Here is a 17822-nt window from a genome sequence, read left to right on the forward strand (position 1 = left end):
ACCGTTCACAATATTAATGGTGAAATAACTTCCAAATGACATTCAAAGGTATATTGCATTAATTCACTATAATACAAAGTGAGATCGGCAAAGGAGAACTCAAGGAGAAGAAAAGTAACACCTCAGTCCTCCATTTGAGTTTAACAAAAATATTGTACAGCCATCAGAAGAAAGAAGCATTCAGCTATACCCTGAAGGGTAAAGCGGAGACAATATTTAGTTTTATTCATAGCTCTTGGGTTATATCGATAATTGTATTCTTCCTTCACATTGAAATGAGTTCGGATAACACTCTTTAAATTTAACTTTGGCTATGTACCAAACATTTACTGATTGTAGTCACGTTCATCAGGTTATGCTTTAGCACCAAAAAATGCTTGCTGGAACTGGGGAGAAACAAAGGAAGATTGTAAACATCTCACAACATATGGTGCAATGTTTAAGGGAGAAGGACACAACACACAAGTAAGAATAAAATAGAAAACCTTCATAATTTTAGCAGTTAACATAATAAATTCTAGATAGATTTTAAATAGATGGACACAACACAACCTTATCTAAGCGAGCAGAAAGGTTATTTCCACTGCTAGAACCTATGATTACCCGCTACAACTCACAAGAAAACTTTATTATTATTATTATTATGCCAACTTAATAAGAATCCCGTTTTAAACTTGCACTTGATATATTTAAGAGCCTATTTCAACTATTTCCTTAAGGTTTTCAGTACATATCAGTCCCATTATCATTAACAGGAAAAAAATGATTTTATCATTTTCTGCTACATTATTTTTTAACATTTTTGTTGAATAGTTGCAACCCTGGAATGGATTCAAGGAAATACCTTGGTTTTTGTTGCATTATTATTCTTAACTGTAGTTGTGCTCCCAAAGGTAAACTTGGGCTTTTTATCTAGAGGCTTCAGTATTTGAAAAGAGCACACAAGGGTCTCATCAACAGTCATCATAGCACCAGCATTGTCAAACTCCCCACAATAATTAGGTGCAGAAAAGATGGTCACAAGTTGTCTATTAGCAAAGAATTCATAACCGTCTTCCACAACCTGTAACAAGGAATATAATATAATCAGCATATAGTACATTTGGATTCCTACATTCCTAGCTATTACAGTCACAAATTTAAAAGGAATATGAAACCTGGTGGGCCCTGCAAATCAAATCAAGATCATGCTTCTGAAGGAATTCTGTGACCTTGTCAACACCAAAAGTGCATGAAACTCCACGTTCGTTTTCTCCCCAACCCCGAATGTCACTACTAGGATCAGACCAAAGGAGGTCACATATTAGACCAGCTTCAGGTACTTCAACAGGACGTGGCAAACTCTTTATCTGATTTAAATTGTGTAACTCAGGAGAGAGTCCACCATGCATGCACAATATCTTTTCATCAATTAGAGCTGCCACTGGCAAGCAGTTGAAGCAATCTGTGAACCCTTTCCAAAGCTTCACATTGTATCTTCGTTTACACTCATCATAAAATCCATATATACGGTTTATAGAAGCACACTCATGGTTGCCCCTCAGAAGGAAAAAGTTGTTAGGATATTTTATCTTATAGGCCAGAAGGAGACATATTGTCTCCAAACTTTGCTTCCCACGATCAACATAGTCCCCTAAAAATAAGTAATTAGAACGAGGAGGAAATCCACCATACTCGAAAAGCCGCAGAAGGTCAGAATATTGGCCATGGACATCTCCTGGTAACATAGAGAAATGAAGCAAAATATTAGTTCCAATCTTAAATTGCAAAATATAAATTTCAATTTGGACAAAAAAATAAAGTAATGCATGATGATTGCCTACAATTTTATAGAGCAAACTCCAAATCTTATTGTCGAATATGATATCCACCTAGATGTAAAATCATTTAAAAAGAAGATTGGCAACAAAAATACTAATTACAAAATAAAAATAGAAATAACTTTAAGCAATGCCTATTAGTCAACATAGGAATTTAGATATTCAGTTATATAATTCTGCTAAACAGATTGAACTGCCCTTGGAGTAAAAATGGGCTATATTTCTTCATATTTCACAAACACAACAACTAAGAATACACACATACATTATAATAGCCACCATGGTAGTAAATAGTTATTAAATCATACTGCAGAAAACATTAGGAGGAACAGTTAAAAAAGACCTTGCAATAAATGAATTTACTGAAAATTTGGTTTTAGAAAGCCTTGTGACATTGTTTGATGCTTGTCCAATCCAACCCCGATTAATTGGATAAGGCTTGGTTGGTTGTTGTAGGAGAATGAATATTTTAATTTTGCTAAAATACAGAGGATTTTGGTCTGAATTTGATATACCTCCTATCAGTTAGCTATATGTGAGGAAGTCTAAGAAAGGATGAAGAGTTAGCTCGCGTGGTTAAGGAGGTGAGATGAACTGTTAGGAAATATTCATATATATGTGTAGCGTTAAGAAATTTATCATTAAAAATACAGATAACGTTCCCCCACAATATACTAAAGAAAGAATTAAGACAAAAAATGAAAATGGGAAGCAGAGCAAGAATGACTCAAGTGCAAGTAGAAAACTCATGTCCCTGCAATAGGTTTATGTATCTTACAAATCACCATACCAGTGTATCGTTGTAATTGTAACATATTGATAAAATAGAGCTTCTTTCTGGTCTACAACTTGAATTGTCTTATCAAGAAGATTATAGGTCCAATAGATTTCTATGAATATAACTAGCAGCACTTAAGATGACAATTAACACTTGCCAAAAATATACATAAAGTACATATCATGTATATCATACTAGTTTTCCAGTTGAAACTGCAAGGAAACATTCAGATGAACAATTTATTGATTTGGAATGAGTGAATCATAATCTTGTATAAACACAATTTATTACAAGATTCTTATTTATGCTATAATTCATATACTAGGTTGTGAGAAAACCTCAAGTTGAATTGAGCTTACTTCTATGAAACAATCATGAAAACAGAAAAAGAAAAATTAACATTGCTAGAAACAGAATTTAACCGGAGTTATTCTCTTTCAAGGGGAAGGTCACTTTTACTTCAATATGATAAAATTATAATGCAATTTAAAGAAACTAATAAAAAAAACCTCATAATTCTAGAGCTCATAATCAAGTTTATTAATATTTATTCGAATAAATACCAAACGAGGTTGAGGGGGGAAGCAAAAACAATACCACAAATCTTAACTGGTGCCTCGAGTTCCAAGAGGTTTGGCTGCCTCAAGAAGATATCCCTTGACACGAGACAAAGCTGCTTGATCTCTGTCTCAGAAAGCTGCACCTGCTTCCCGGGTCTGCCTCTCACTTCCAGCAACTTATTGATGATACCATCAAGAACCGCACGTTCCATTCCAAGTCTCGAGTTTCAAAAGTCAAGATAAGAAACAATAAAGTGAAAGGAAAAGAGGTAGCCAAGATAATAACAGCAGTATGATGTTATGAGTAGGGGCTTGTCTATCCTATATTTTCGCAACGATCATGTTGAAAACAATAAAGAGAGAAGTAGCTTTAAGTCAAATAACAAAAGAAGACCCTTGGTCTTTATTTGTAGAAGAGCTTAAGGAAGGAGTGGAGGGCGTTGAAACGTGGAAAGTGAAGAACATATTCGAATGAAGAGAAGAATAAAGTGGAAGGGAACTTATGACACTGAAAGACATGGGAATATGACGCGGTTTCAATTGCTTCTACGGGCATGCTCTTGCTCCTCCTCACTTGTTCTGTCTTGTGCCAATTGCTTTTATTTTTCTCTTGTTACTTGTTACATTATATATTATTATGCTTTCTAGATGTCAATTAACCCCTAAATTTCCATTACTTAATCATGATACTAACAGTACCCGCCACCAGAGTGCACCAATCTATTGGCCATATTTGTCAACTAGTAAAATAATTACGAAATGAAGTATGAATAACTATTATTCTTTATACCTAGATTCTTCTTTAAACATTTTGTATTTAATTATTTATACTACCTACCTGAAGAAGAGGGCTGTTAAAGATATTCTTGGGGTGTGTTTGAAAATACATTTGAGTTATGATGAATTGAAGTTTTGTACATTCCAATACTCAAGCAGAGAAGTGACAAGAGTGTTAGATTGAATTAAAAGTGGATTCGGTTGCATGAAACTATAAACCAAATACACACTTAGTTTATGTATATTAATGTTAATGATTCTTGTTTAGTGTTTGCAAGTTTTGTTAGTTAGCTGTGACTAATTTGGTACATTTTTTCAAATTTCACAATCAAATTGAAGATTGCTTTATCAAAAGAAGAACATCTTGGGTGCCAGGAATCGTGGGCTGGGCTGGGCTGTGGGCCTCGTTTTTGGAATCTTGAACCGAGTTTGAGTTTGGAATGTGATTGGCACCAGAAACGAATTTTTTAGTACGGTAAAATTAGGTTAAACGAACCTAAAAGAATAACGGCATAAAGTAAACTTGTAGGAATATTAAATAAAGTGGTACTGATGATGACACTTTTTTGAAGAAAAATAGGCTAATTGTTTAATAATGTTGGCTAGGGGTTTGAAAATAAAAAACCGAATACAAAAACTGAGCCACTTCGGGAAAAAATCAAACCGATTACGGTTTGAACTAAATTATTTTCAAAAAGTTGTTCAATTTATTTTTTTCAAAATAAATCAAAAGCATATGCGACTAAAATGAGTGTGAAAAAGAACCAATGTTTACGAAGTTGGAAAAAAAAATAATCGTTTTGAGAAAAAAAAAAAAAAAGTTCAAAGCAAATCATTTTTTAAAAAAAGAGTTAATTACCTATACACAGACAGTGTAAAATTTTTTTTACACTGACAACCAATCATATCTTTTAATAGTGACATGTCAGTTGCTTATTTAATGAAATAATAATAAAATAAGCAACTTTAAAATATATGATTGGTTTTTTACACTGGCCGTGTAGGGATGATTAACTCTTAAAAAAATTGGTTAAGTTAATTGAATCTTTTTTATAAGATGATTTGATTTGGTTTATTTCTATTCATCTTTTTTTTTAAATTTAAAATTAGGGGTGTTTGTGATTCGGTTCGGTTTGGTTTTTAACTAAAAAGTCACCTGAACTGAATAACATAAATATGTGGGATTTGGTTCGGTTCAATTTTTGTTTTTCATTTTTTTTTGTATACAATCATAATTACATAACACTATACAAGGTCATATAATACTACATTGTATCAACTATGTGCTACTCTCCAATACCCACACAGTAGAAAGAAAGAGTTTGTAACAAAAGAAAAAGAAAAGACTAAAAAAAAAGGTGGAAGTGCGACACAGTCACACGAATGTGTAGAGGCAGAAAACGACAGAGCCGTAGAGGAGGGCACTTAGGTGAGAGAGAAGTGAACAGAGAGGTAGCGGCGAGTGAAGGTGTAAAGGTTAGAGGGAGAGATCGGCGGAGGAGAGCACTTAGGTGAGAAGGAGAGAACGGCGGACGAGTAGAGGAGGGCACTTAAATTAGAGGGAGAGAGGCAATTAGAATGAGAGTGAGAGACCTAAAGTTTAACCTACACTCACGCACAAAGACACAATCAAGGACAACACTACAGTTCGGTCAATTTTGGTTCAGTTCTAACTGACTGAACCGAAAATCAAACCGAATCGGTCGATTCCCTGAAAAACACATCCAAAAAATTCAAACTTCATCAAATTTTTTTTCGATTTTTAGTTTTTTTGGATTGGTTCATGATTTTCTTTTCCGTCTAATTTGGTTTTGAACACCCGTAATTTGAACCATGCATGACCCAATTTTTGACAATAAAGTGTTTTTATTGTACTCTTGTATGTTTTTAGTGAGAGTGGCAAAATAGATCAATTGCCTTTGCATCACTATTGACTTACCAAATACAAAACAAAAGGATTTGTTTTGTTGTGGATTGACATATTAATCCACCAAAAAAAAAAAAAAAAACGAGTTAATCTACTAAAAATTTTTAAAAAAAAATTAACAAAATCATAACATGTATTAACAACTTGATCCAATTGTCCTCCAACATATTTTTAAATGAAATTACATGGGTGAGTCAAAATGGGTTAATGAGTTGAAAACCTTAATTTATCCTGTATTAAAAAAACCAACAATAAAGGGTTGTTTCAATGGATTTAACACATTTTACTACCCTAATTTTTATTCTATTTGTAAGTAGGGTTGTTCATGATGTATTACCTTTTTTTTTTGAACAAGTTCTTTTTTTATAACATCTTTTATGATACCATTTCTTAATTTAATTAAAATGCACTAATAATGTTTAAAAAAATAGTGTCATCTTATCATAGATTATTGAATATAGTAAGATTGTTCAATTTTATAATAATTAATGTTAATTAATGATTTCAAATATAATTAATTTAAATTTATATCAATTAAGATAAATTTGGATTAAATCAAGAGTTTAAGTTAAAGGAAAATAAGACAAGTATTTCAAATTATACCACAAGATTAAAGCAAATGTTACACTTATCAAATACCCCAAACTTAAAACCTTGTCTATCCTCAAGAAAAGTGAAACTAACTAAGCTAAACACAACAACCTAACTTCCTAAACTAAACATGATTTGAGATCCAACAAAACAACAACAATCATTGACATATGTCTTCCAACATTTGAAAACTTGACAAAAGATTTTACTCTAAATCAACCAATTACTATGGTGCCCACAAGGAATGAGAGCATAGGTATATTGTTGCATAACTCCAAAAGGGATTAACAAGCATGGCAGTGACACAATCAAAATCAATGAGCACGCATTTTCTCACCAAAGTTAGTGTTTCTCTCTTTCACCTAAGTGTATCAAGGTAAGTGTACCTCTTAACTTTACACATTGGAATCACACAACTCAACTTTGTTCTTCATCTCAAATAAATTTATACAATCACATAATCATGCAGAGATCACAACATCTTTTATGGGTTGTAATGTGGTTGGGCTAAAGAAGGAAATTGATTTTTTTAGATAAACAAGAACACCACAAGAATATAAGAGCAAGTTCTAATGATTATCATTTATCAATTCAGTTTCCTTTCTATATTTCCAAAACTTTCAAGAGTAGACCTTAACCCAAAACATCACTACTTTACATAATAATAATATATTCGCTATATATTTTTTCAACTTTTTTTTCTTTTCACTTTTGTATTTTCAATTTTTCTTTTAATTTTTTTAGAGCAACTTTGATAGCTACAACAAAAGTGGTGAACGACAACCACAACATGAGATACTTAACAACATATTTAATGATATTGATCACCCCAAAATATCCCAAACTCAAAATTTTTCTCTCCTTATCATCAACTTGGTTCCTCTTATATCCTAAAGGTGTAGGAAGCATTTTGTTTTTCTTTAGGGTTCCAAGGTTTGAAACAATTCACTATTTGGCTCAAAAAGGGTACAAGTGACTCATTTTGTTAGCTTAGTTTTTTGGTTAAGTGGCTCAATTACATAAGAATAAACATGCCTTGATCACTTCTCAACAAACATATACTATGAAAACTCACAAAAGACTCGAGCAAAATCAACTGTCTGAAATCTGATGGTAACACTCAACAACAAAGCATTGAAGCACAAAACTCATATGTTAATGAATGCGTTCAAAAACTTTCAGAGATATCATGCCACACTCATTAGCCACATGAACAAATTCCACAAACATCTTACTAATTACTGCAAGAGTGCAATCAAATGCAACTAAATGAACAAGAATCACAATTTTCATGAAAGGTGGAGTATGGCATGAGCCAATGATTAACAAAGCTTGAATAAATCTCAAACAACAACACAATACCACAACTAAATAGACAAAAAACACTAAACCACAAAAAAACAAAGTCATAAATACAAAATATAAACAGAAACAAGTCTCCCAAACTATTGGTCAATCCTCCTCATTATGTCCTTCCTGTTCATCACCAATGTCTTCATCCTTATTCTCAACAATAATAGCTTCACCTCCTCCATCTCAATGGTCTTGGTCCCTAAGATGAAGTGGGAAATCCATATGAACAACAAAATATGTAGTTGAGGTAGGTGGAAAGCTAGTGCCAAGGTGGGTAGGACTTACTACCCTAAAATCCAAAATCACATAGACATTAACAAGGAAGAGGAACAAAACAAATAAGAAGAAAATTACTTAAAGCTCAAAATTACAACTCAAATGCGATGCCCAAAACCAACATTTTTAGGAAAACAAAGAACATCACACCAATTAGAAAGAAAACACATAAGCATAAGCATGGAGCATGAGCAATGAATGAAGTGCAACAAAAAGAGGGGAACAATATGGACAAAACAATGGAACTTACCAAAGATTTAATGGAGATGGTGATTAAAACAACAAATACACACCAAAAGGAACAAAGAAATAAAATTACGATTAGGAGGAAAGTAAGGGAAAATGAAAGGTTAGGGAGAGAGAAAGAGGGAAAATGAGTTTTAATTTCAAATCTCAAAAATTCACACTAAGTGTGGATTTATTGACACAGCGTCAAAAATCCCTACACCCAAAAATTCTCTGTCATAGCCACACTAAGCATGTAATTCTACGCTCAATGTGGAACCTCCAAAGGCCAATTTGAATTTGGGGCTAAACATGGAATTTTGCGCTAAGCGTGGAACTTTCAAAGACCTCATTTTTTTTTAAAACAAGATTTTGTGCTAAGTGTGAGATTCTATGTTTAATGTCATTTTCACAACAAGTTGTTTTCTGCATAATTTCAAAGTTCACATGTGAAAACAACATGATAACCTCCAAACCCCTCAAAACACTTCAAAAATTCACAACCATTCACCCTAAGCATGCAATAACAAGCAAAATAAAAAAAATCCAAAAACCAACAACCAAAGGCAAAACTACATTCAAAGATAGAAACATGCATACAAGAAAACACCAATGGAACAAACTAAAAGACTTAAGAGTTAGAAATGTTGAGTTGCCTCCCAATATGTGCTTGTTTAACGTCGTGAACATGATGGGCTAAAGTGCTTAAGGTTCAATCAATTGCATAATAGGAGGGAAGTTTTTCAACTTCACCTCCTAGATAAAGTTTGAGTCTTTGGCCATTCACCACCTAATTCTTTTGTGAGTAAGTTAGATTATTAATCAAAGTGAATTTGCACAAGTATTGAGATACAAGTCCTCGACAACAGTGTCAAAAACTTGTTATCTTCTTAGTAAGTGTTCCAAATCATACAAGTAGTTTAATGATAAGTATGAGTATCCTCTCCCAAAAAACTTACACAATACTTGACAAAACCTATTAATTATACTATACTAAACTATCAAGAATGAAAATATTAATTGATTACAAATGATAAAGTGCTTAAATGAAGATAAATGCTATAAGAAGTCTTGTAGGTATTTTTATAAACACTTGGAATGAAAAAATTGATTTTAACACAATAATGAAATATGCGTTGAGTTTAACTTCACCAAACCATTTTCTCATGCTTACAATAAACTTTAATCCAATTATAAGTTTAGAAATTCTCACTCAACTCACACGTATATTCAAACCTTAAGTTGGAGTCTAGGTTTCTTGACTAAGTTATCAATTCCTTACATAACTTAACCAAGAACCCAACATTAAGAACAAGAGTTTATTAGTGACTAATAACACTTTCTCCATTCCTAGAGGTAAACACCATTAATTGCTCTACTTCAATTCAAAGGTTCACAAGCATTTTACAATCACTTTAAACTCACAAAATCAAGTTAAGGATGATCAAACTAAAACAAGCATTAAGTAAAGAAGAGACCAATAATAATGAATAATAACTATGATTAATAACTTAGAATGTGAACATAAGCATTATGATTACATCAAACCCCAACAAGGGTGAACTTAGCTACACATAAAATCATAAGAAAAATGAAGAAAGGAAGAAACTTGACCTTGAAGCCATGAGAGCTAGCTCTTCTAGCTGCCACACACACTCCAATAAATGTTCATTAATGCTCTCTCTTTGAATTTGCCTCATTTTTAGGTCATAAACCCATTTTTCTCTTCTCAATAATGACATGTCATTGTCAACATTCTGGCACTAAGCGTGAGATTCAATGTTGAGTGTGAGACAAGGAATAACAAAAATTGACCTCCACAACTATGACATTGAACGTGAAATTTCATGCTCATTATGAAAAATTGAATCATTCTCAAAAAGATTAGCACTGAGCATGAGATTTCAATAATTATTATATATTAGTTAATATATTAAATTTTATATTTTGATTCCTCTATTTTTATATATTTAAACTTGTACAACATTTCAATTTTTGTATTTTTAATTATAGAGTATGTTCCACAAAAGTATTATTGTTGGTTAAATCTTTTAGCTCATATACTAGTTAGGATATGAGATTTAACCTGACTTCTCTTGTATTTTAAAATATTAAAAAAATTATGAGGTATATAATTTATTGTTTAAAATATATTAGAATTTTATGATTTTAATATTTATTTCTATATGTATAATTATTATTGTTTATTTTTTTAAGCATGTCTTGTTCACTGGTTCATGATCCTATATTTGCCGCTTTGAAATTAGTTTACTTCACCATCTTGAAAGCTTGTGAAGAAAGAAGCCAATTACCAATATTCATGGCAACTTTTCAAACCTAATTATTCTATATGTAATCGATGCTTGACAGAGTTACTATAAGCTCTTTATCTCAAACTTCTTTCCCAGTGTCAGTCTTCCTAATGTAAACATATTGAAAAGAAAGAGCAAAATTTGATTTTAATTCCTGAATCTATAATTAAATTTAGTTCTAATCCTCCAATCTTTTATCAGTTTCTTTCTTTAATTTTTTTTTTTGAGAATATATAGTCTATTAATTACTCGAGATCCATTTTAATTTTTTTTTTGAGAATAGTCTATTAATAACTTGAGATCCATTTACAATTGAATTGTGTGTTAAGTGTGATATAAACTATATTGAGGGATAAATAATTATCTTATATATATACACGATTTTAATAGAGTCATAGTTTTTTTTAATAAATATTTTATATTTATATCATGATCAAAAAATTATGCTACCTTAAAATAATACTAGTAAAAGATATGATGATCAATTTAAAAAGATGTGTGCGGATGATAATAATGGGAATTAAATTAATTTTTTGCCATTAAAATCAAATTTATAAAAGATCGAATTGATTAAAAGAAAATGGATGTTGAAAATCAAATTCGGAAGAATCAAAAATATATTTGAGCTTGAAACAGAAATCGGAAAACGAACCACGTACGATGTTTTCCCCTGTCTCCTTTATAATCAGTATAATTAATGTATACACCTTTGTAGAATTTGTCAGCCGCTCCGGAACTTGATGACAAATTGGTTGACTTTTCCAAGCTGAATGGAATAATATTTATCTACAAATACATAAATTTGAATGAGTTCCATTTATTTAATTTGATTATATATATTTGTCTGATATATTTAATTTATCAAATATATATTATATATATTTGATTATATATATTAGTCTAACGCTTATGCTTAATTCAATCCATGAGTAGCAAAATGCACTTGTTCATCGATTGAGGAGAATCCGTTAATTATGACTTTGTTGCTTAATTTTATCTCCAATTGTGTGGATGCAAAATAATGTTATATTTGGATCGCAAGAGGTTCATGTGAAAGGTTTAAGTAAAAATCGTATATTGTTTTTCAATCACGGTTAGAAAATTTAGCCAATTTTGTTTTTCTCTTAATGTTTCATCGAGTTTTTCACTTATTTCTTTTAATATTTTTCATCTTTTTTCTTTTTATCTATTAATTAACATAAAAAAATTTGTAAATTTTCTAAAAATTTAAATTATAAATTACAGTTAACTTTCTACCGATTAAAATAAATTTAAATCAAATTAAAGACTCAAATCAAAAGAAAATAAACTTATTTATTATTATTTGTTTCTATCATAACAAGATAGACTTTGTTTAGACTAAGAATAGATCAATTATTAAATTATAGGTGAAAGTTTAATAAGATAAATGCTTCAAATTATATCGATTAAAAGATTAAAGTAATTATGACATTTATCAATTTTTAAGCATCTTCTTTATACATGTTCAAATTATCTCAATGGATTTTCTATCACTCTTCTCTCAATCAATGCTACGCTAATATCTCTTTTTTTTTTTTACAATATTTTTGTATTATAGTCCTACTTAAATAAATTTCTCTTGAAATATTTATAAAATAATAAAAATAATAGATGAAATAAGTTTCTCTCACAAATTAAAAAATAGTTAATGCATAGGTTAAAATAGTAGTTTTTCCAAAAATAAAAATGAAAAAACTTATTTAACCTGCGTATGTGCTAATTTTTTTAACTTATAGTACAAATTTATATATTTTCTTTTCTTTTTCCAATACACAAACATAATTTAAATATTTATTTCTACAAATATAATTTAAAAATAATAATACATTTTAATACTTAAAAATAATGTTTTAAAATCAAATGATAAATTTAGTTCTATAAACCATTATTTTACAATAAGTTTTTTTTTTTAACATGGGGAAGTTTTGCAAGGGCAATTGTGAATAGCACTAATTGGACAATGGTTTTTAAGTTTGGTTTAAGTGGATCAGAGTTGGCCCATTAGGTCTTGACGGGCTTCCCCACTCTATAACTTGAACCAACTAGTTGCTGTTTTGCTTTTATTAATGCAACTAGTTTTACGAATGAAATTACTAGGGGATTTGATTTTGATATATATATATAGTTTGTAGTAAAACTTTATATCATGGTATAAATAAAGTAACTAGACTTTGAAAATAATTATTTAAAAAGAAGTTCTTTTTATCATATGATGATTAAATGTAAAATATATTTTTTACACTAATTAAAATTAAACCTACGGTTTTGACAATCCCCACCAAAAAAAAAAAATTGTTAAAAGGGAAAAAGTTTTATTTTATTTTTAAAGTGCAGGGTGCCTACTAGACAGAGTTTTGGTTGAAGAGAGTCACGTGATAAGAACTCTAATCATCTTTAGTAGTCTAAATCATGTTCACCAAAGGGTCCAGCTGTTTCTATCTAGTTTTCAAGAAATTGACAGATCAATGGAAACTTTTTAGGTTTTACAGATGGAAACACACTTAAACATCAAATTTTGCTTCTCTATGTAAGTCGCAACCTCTACAAACAAATGATTAGGTAGCCATGTGGCACATCATATGTTTTTGCTAATTAATGAAGCTAGTGCATGACTAAGAGTAAATGACAAATTTAATTAACGAATTCAATTTCAATAATTTATCTACTATTTTTTTATATATAATTTTACGGATTTACGATCTCCCTCAATTTAATGAATGAAACGGAGAGTTAATTTACTCGATAACTATAACTTTTTCCCTTTAAATCTATCTTCATTTTATAAAATCAAAGTAAATTTTATGCCATTTTTTGCTGCATGAATGTCTCTAAAAGATGACCTTATTCACATAATAATATCTTCATTGTTAAGCTGAGTTCTGTTAGATTCCAGTCATGGCTAACAAGTATTTGAAAAATAGAACAGTTTTTTGACCTTTCGCTAACTATCAAGACTAGTTAATATACATGCTGCAATTATTTTCAAAGATTAGTTAATATATCACTTTCTCCGACAAAACATACATGCATATAATATGGCTATATGCTAAACTTTTGATGAGGATGGAGTAAAGTATGAAATAAAGAATTGATCTAAATTTTGAAGCATATTAAAATAAAATTAATTAACTTTCGACCGACAGTGAAAAACTAATTCCTTCTGAAATGAAAAAGATTAACAAAGAGGATATAATCTCTTTCAGTAAAATCTTTTTCATAAATTGTTCTAGATACATCAACTTTCATGTGTTGGAAACACTGTGCTCAAAATTGGCAGAGCAATTATGGACCTTAAACCTTATCAAATCCAAATTTTGCCAACGCAGCAAGGGCTTCTGGGACATTAAATATAAATATTATTCCACATATTTATATTGCTTAGTTTTGGAATTTTTTTCGCAACAACACAGAAGCTCCAGAAGAATATGATTTATGACCTTAAATACTTGTCAGTTACGTGCAAGTAAAAAAGACTTTACTAACTATTAAGAAAATATGCCCTATATTTTGAACCTGTGGCGGTGGAACTTGTACTCCATGTTGCTGAAAGAAACTCGATATTTTTTTAACCTGGATTTTGCTCTAATAAAAAACAGCAGAGAGTTTATATATATAGATTAAAAGTTATTATTAAATTTTAATAATTTTATAATTTATATATAGTATTATAATCTTAGTTGTTAATTTATAATTAATAATTATAATTTTACACTATGTTTATAATCAAATTAATTTATATTTTACTTAAAACTTAAATAGTTTAAAAATTCATATGCATCATTAGTGTGAAAAAAAAAATTAAATAATCAATTACAAATCACTACGATGGTAGTTCTAAAAATCAAACTTAACATATATTATTTGTGATTGATTGAAAATATAAAAACTCTTTACACTGTTATTTATACTATTTTCTCAACTTAAATTTAGAGTTAATTTAATTTATTTAAAGATAAAATATTTTTGTTGGGAAGATATGAAATACAAGTTAATTATTATAACTTTGTGTACATATTGAAACTCATTTTAATCCAAAATAAATTTGAGTTGATGGAATTTTCTTTTGTTAAAATTTACTTTATCATTTTTTATAGTAAAGGGAAGATTGCTCTATCGATATGTCAAATATTCAGAGTAAAACTGATCTCTAATCAAGGTTTTGGGCTTATTATTTCCACTCCAAAGTGATGAGATGAAAATTTTCCGGTAGGAAGAGTACCTCACTATTATTAAATAATCTGTAATATATAATTGAATACTTATTAATTTTTTCCATAAATTGAAAATTTTAAATACATCTCATATAGTAATACAGATAGCTCTAGACTACTAATAATTTCTCTTTGTTTGGACTGAATACAGGTAGAGAGGAGAGGAGAGGATCGATCGAAGCTGTCCCCGTTTTCATCAGCTTCTCGTGATAGCTTTTAGGGTACGTATATCCGTTTATGAAAGATGTGAAGTACTAATGAAGGTACATTCTTTAATGAGTTAATCACCTATATATTATCAATATAAAATTTTTTTACTCAAGCAATCAATTATATCTCTTAATTATATTATATCACTGTTAAAAATAAATATATTTACAGTGATATGATATAATTAAGAGATATAATTAATTGTTAGTATAAAAAAAAATTTATACTATTAATATATAGATGATTAATTCTTCTTTAATTTAACCCATACAATAGCTTTAACATAAAATTGGCTAATATGGCTCAGGAGTACGTATATTCTTCTTGCATAGATTCCTAAAATATACACAAAATCCATAAAGTTAATTTCTACCTACTACCTAGATGGAAAAAAATTCCACCTTAAAAATCAGTAAATACTTTCTCTGCCAATAGTATATATTCTTTTCATGTATTTGCAACCACAGACTTGTTATAACAGGTACAAGTGCTCAATTATCCGTTCCGTTGCTTTGATTCATGTAAGTCTTTGTTATAAATACAATTATGACAACTTGTGCGACCTATTTTACAAGACCCATTTATATAAGTTTTTTATTCGGCTTCATTAACCATTAACTCATCATCATCATCATTCTACTTTTTACTATTCAACTAGTCACGTTAAAAAGTACGTAGAGAGAAAAAAAAAAAAAAACACACACTTTTTAAAGTTAATGAGGTTGTACATTGGCAGCATATATTCACCTTAATTTTCATTATCTATACGATACAGATTCATCTTTGATATTTGCGTATCATTTTAGATAAGCTATTTATAGTACACTGTCGTCATTATTTGAATTTCTGCACAGAAAACTTGGAACGCGTATGAGTTTTACTTTTGAACAATAATTAATTCCTTATTAGTGGAACATAGTTCCTCCGAGAGTCAATTACACCTAAATCGGTGGAAAACCCATTCCGGGTACTTAATCCGTATCAGAATCACAAATTATACCTACCACACACCGAGATTTGACTTTAGCATTATAATATTACGTATATAATAATAAAATAAGAAAAGATTGATGAGCTTAACAGAAAAGGTTCTGATGCCTGTTACTATAAATACTTTCTCGTAGTTATCACTTTTCTTCACCACAAGCTGAAACATGAGTTCAGTAAAGTCACTCGTGTTACTCCTGCTTGGAGTGGTAGTTCTAACCACTCCAGTTCTTGCTAATTTCAACTTCAAACCACCCATTTATGAGCCTCCCCCAATTGAGAAACCACCAATATATGAACCTCCACCCACCTATGAGCCTCCACCAACTGAGAAACCTCCTCCATTATATAAGCCCCCATTCTACCCTCCACCAGTGTATCAACCCCCGTTTGAAAAACCACCCCCAGAGTATCATCCACCTCATGAAAAACCACCACCAGAATACCAGCCACCACATGAAAAATCACCACCAGAATACCAGCCACCTCATGAGAAGCCACCACCAGAGTACCAGCCTCCTCATGAGAAGCCTCCACCAGAGTACCAGCCTCCTCATGAGAAGCCTCCACCAGAATACCGACCACCACATGAGAAACCACCTCATGAGAAGCCACCACCAGAATACCAACCTCCTCATGAGAAACCACCACACGAGAAACCACCTCATGAGAAACCCCCACATGAAAAACCACCTCATGAGAAACCACCACCAGAATACCAACCTCCTCATGAGAAGCCACCACCAGAATATCAACCTCCACATGAGAAACCACCACCAGAATATCAACCTCCACATGAGAAACCACCACCAGAATATCAACCTCCACATGAGAAACCACCACCAGAATATCAACCTCCACATGAGAAACCACCACCAGAATATCAACCTCCACATGAGAAACCACCACCAGAATATCAACCTCCATATGAGAAGCCACCACCTTATGAGAAACCACCACCAGTGTATCAACCTCCTTATGAAAATCCACCACCAGTGTACCACCCTCCTCATGAGAAGCCACCCTTTTACAAACCTCCTTTTGAGAAACCTCCGATTTACGAGCCACCTCCTTTGGTGAAGCCACCATTTTACAAACCTCCGTTTGAGAAACCTCCGATTTACGAGCCACCTCCTTTGGTGAAGCCACCATTTTACAAGCCTCCTTTTGAGAAACCACCAATTTACGAGCCACCACCATTGGAGAAGCCACCGGGGTACAATCCCCCACCGTATGGTCACTATCCACCATCCAAGAAAACCTAAAAGCCAACGGCGAGCTGACATGCTTTAGTCTACTCAAAGTTAGAGCACTTGTTTGTCATATAAAGTTTTTTGTTTGCGTTTAGGAAGCACTTTTAAGATGTGAAGTACAATCTGCTACTTCTGCATGCAGTGTATAGTTCTTAAAAATAAAGGCTTTATGCCTCTGTGTAATAACTTCTATTTCCCAGCTTTCAGCAACGGTATTGTAATGTCCATTATTAGTGGGTTAATCTATGGCTACAATAAGATTTTCTTTCTGCTTAAATCTTCTCTCTTTAATTACTCGTTAAATAAAAATAAAAATTAAACATAGTTCTGTCTCTACTTATTATTTCTATCAACTTCATAATTAATTAACGTGTGAATAATGACCATGCAATGTGTAAAGTTGCTTGATCTACACTGAACTGAACTTAATTTTAATTTCTTAAATAAGTTATTGAATTCGAAAATTTTGAAGAAAAAGAACATGATTAAAAAAAATAACTCCATTAAAAATGTTCATTCAG

The 17822-nt window shown here is 31.1% G+C and overlaps 2 protein-coding genes across 2 annotated transcripts; one reads left to right on the top strand and one right to left on the bottom strand.

Annotated features, from left to right (window-relative positions):
* Positions 1-36: 36 nt before the first annotated feature.
* LOC109805064 (serine/threonine-protein phosphatase PP1 isozyme 3) lies at positions 37-3754 on the bottom strand. Its single transcript, XM_020367014.3, has 4 exons — positions 3196-3754; positions 1158-1717; positions 845-1063; positions 37-386 (listed from the first exon to the last, which is right to left on the bottom strand). Exons 1-4 carry the CDS (start codon positions 3368-3370, stop codon positions 354-356), a joined length of 987 nt encoding a protein of 328 aa, XP_020222603.1. The 5' UTR covers positions 3371-3754; the 3' UTR covers positions 37-353.
* Positions 3755-16187: 12433 nt separating this feature from the next.
* Positions 16188-17578, top strand: LOC114916294 (uncharacterized). Its single transcript, XM_029272685.2, has one exon. The coding sequence runs from the start codon at positions 16216-16218 to the stop codon at positions 17311-17313; it is 1098 nt and encodes a 365-aa protein (XP_029128518.2). The 5' UTR covers positions 16188-16215; the 3' UTR covers positions 17314-17578.
* Positions 17579-17822: the final 244 nt, after the last annotated feature.

This window comes from Cajanus cajan, chromosome 7 (assembly GCF_000230855.2).
Source record: "Cajanus cajan strain Asha chromosome 7, NIPB_CcT2T_4, whole genome shotgun sequence".
Classification (NCBI taxonomy): Eukaryota; Viridiplantae; Streptophyta; class Magnoliopsida; order Fabales; family Fabaceae; genus Cajanus; species Cajanus cajan.

What these genes read in the sequence shown, in the direction of transcription:
- LOC109805064 (XM_020367014.3), bottom strand. Translation starts at nt 3,370, where the DNA reads ATGGAACGTGCGGTTCTTGATGGTATCATCAATAAGTTGCTGGAAGTG. An exon ending in GGCACCAGTTAAGATTTGTG is followed by an intron (nt 1,718 to 3,195) that starts GTATTGTTTTTG and finishes CTATGTTACCAG; the next exon opens with GAGATGTCCATGGCCAATAT. An exon ending in TGATTTGCAGGGCCCACCAG is followed by an intron (nt 1,064 to 1,157) that starts GTTTCATATTCC and finishes TCCTTGTTACAG; the next exon opens with GTTGTGGAAGACGGTTATGA.
- LOC114916294 (XM_029272685.2), top strand. Translation starts at nt 16,216, where the DNA reads ATGAGTTCAGTAAAGTCACTCGTGTTACTCCTGCTTGGAGTGGTAGTT.